Raw genomic sequence first — 1814 nt, forward strand, 5'->3', positions numbered from 1 at the left:
TAATTCAATTATCAATTCCATCTTTTCTACATCGAGACGTGTAGTATTTTTAGATTGACAAGCAATTTTCGCTACTTTTCAGAAAATTCGTCAATGGCGTCTTGTTTCCGATATTGGTCAAGCATCATAATATTCTTTTTATGATACGAATAATAATTTAAAAACAAAACAGCTAAATCTTCCTCTGAAATTACAATACTACCTTTATTTTTCAACGTCACTTAATTTTCATCGTACAAATTCTCGAAAAGTGAATTTATTATCAGGTATATATTTTTCTTTCTTTTTATGGGCTAGAATAACCAAAAAGTCCCACCTTAGAAAGAAACAAAGTACTTAGTTATCAAAACTCGGTTTTTATGACTTCGATAAGTATTTAACACAGTTTCAACTTATTATTTTTGATTTCTTTGGCATATCAACCCTTTGTTAACTCGTCAACATTGTCACAAAAAACCTCACCGTATATACGTACATGGGTGTCGGGGATGAATAATGTGGATATGGCAAGATAATGTGGACAAGAAGAGGGAGAGAAATAAATTAATTCGCACTAATTCAAAACGTCTATGTATTATGTATCTATAATTAATTCTGGCGATTCATAAAATGTTCGACGAGCAAGCTCACCAAAAGTTGAATTTAAAGTTTTAATATTGTTTGGAGTGAAATTTACTATAATCGGATTGCCTTTTGAATACACTCTGTACCATAAATGCATGGCATAGTTGTTAGGCCAGTTATAGATGTGAACGTAAATCATTTGGAGTAGATTTTCACCCGGGTAATTAAGACGATTCTCCTCGATATGTATAAGAGATGGATATTTCGGTGCTAGAAGATACGGAGCTACACCGGAATGCTCATCCAATTCGTTTGCTCTAAAATCCTTATACGATTCCAACCATATCTTTAAGAATCGCGCATTCGGTGCTGCGATGATGATGCCGTTATTAAGTCGGCCAGGATTGCCATGATATTCAAGACCGAGTGTAAACTCATATTTTCGAAGATCGTCAAATGATCGGATGACAATAACGTCAAAATCCAAATAAATTCCGCCTTCTCTTTGAAGAATTCGCATTCTTAGAATATCAGATTTTACTTCAATCCTCAATGGTTCGATACCATTTATTCTAATATTTGGATCAACATTCACTATTTTCAGACTCGTTAACCTATTTTTGTACAATGACCACCATTTTCCTGTTGGTTCTTTATCGCAATGCAATTTGATAACTTCTGGGTTCAAGTACTTTTGTGCCGACAGTATACCGAGTACTTCGTGAAATTTCAAATCCCGGCCGCTGCTCAACCAGACATAGTGGACTACGTTTGGCACTAGAAAATCTGTTGAAGGTGTGTCGTTTTTCCGGAAAAATTTCAGAAAACGAAACATATTTTCCATTGGTGAACCCGTGAAATTTTTCGGCTCTGGAATTTCTTGTTTTGCTTTTGGGTACAGTGTTGTGTTCATCCGATTCCTTTGACTCGCAGACACAATTTGCTGATTTCTGTTTTTGGTTCGGTTTCGCGTGTTCAAAACTGAAATCAATTTTTCCGTTTTGACGCCATCTTGAAAATTTGTTTGTAATTGTGAAATATTAAATTGTCTCGCATTGATACTGGGTTGGAAAATAAACTCTATCAGCAAACAAAATCCAAAGATAACCAGTGAGTAGCAAATCAACTTCCAGATTCGCATTTTCATGGACTTTTCTTTTCGCTTAGAATTCCGATGCGACGGACTAATCTGGAAAAAAAGAGAGAAGAAAACGACATTAGAAATTATTTAATAATGTGTTATATCTTCG

At 34.8% G+C, this 1814-nt stretch overlaps 1 protein-coding gene across 1 annotated transcript; it reads right to left on the reverse strand.

Annotated features, from left to right (window-relative positions):
• Nucleotides 1-574: 574 nt before the first annotated feature.
• Nucleotides 575-1477, reverse strand: LOC145277453 (uncharacterized). Its single transcript, XM_080128815.1, has one exon. It carries the CDS (start codon nt 1475-1477, stop codon nt 575-577), a length of 903 nt encoding a protein of 300 aa, XP_079984941.1.
• Between the last annotated feature and the right edge of the window lie 337 nt (nt 1478-1814).

This window comes from Euprymna scolopes, chromosome 6, assembly GCF_053919585.1.
Source record: "Euprymna scolopes isolate OS-2025 chromosome 6, ASM5391958v1, whole genome shotgun sequence".
NCBI classification, from domain to species: domain Eukaryota; kingdom Metazoa; phylum Mollusca; class Cephalopoda; order Sepiida; family Sepiolidae; genus Euprymna; species Euprymna scolopes.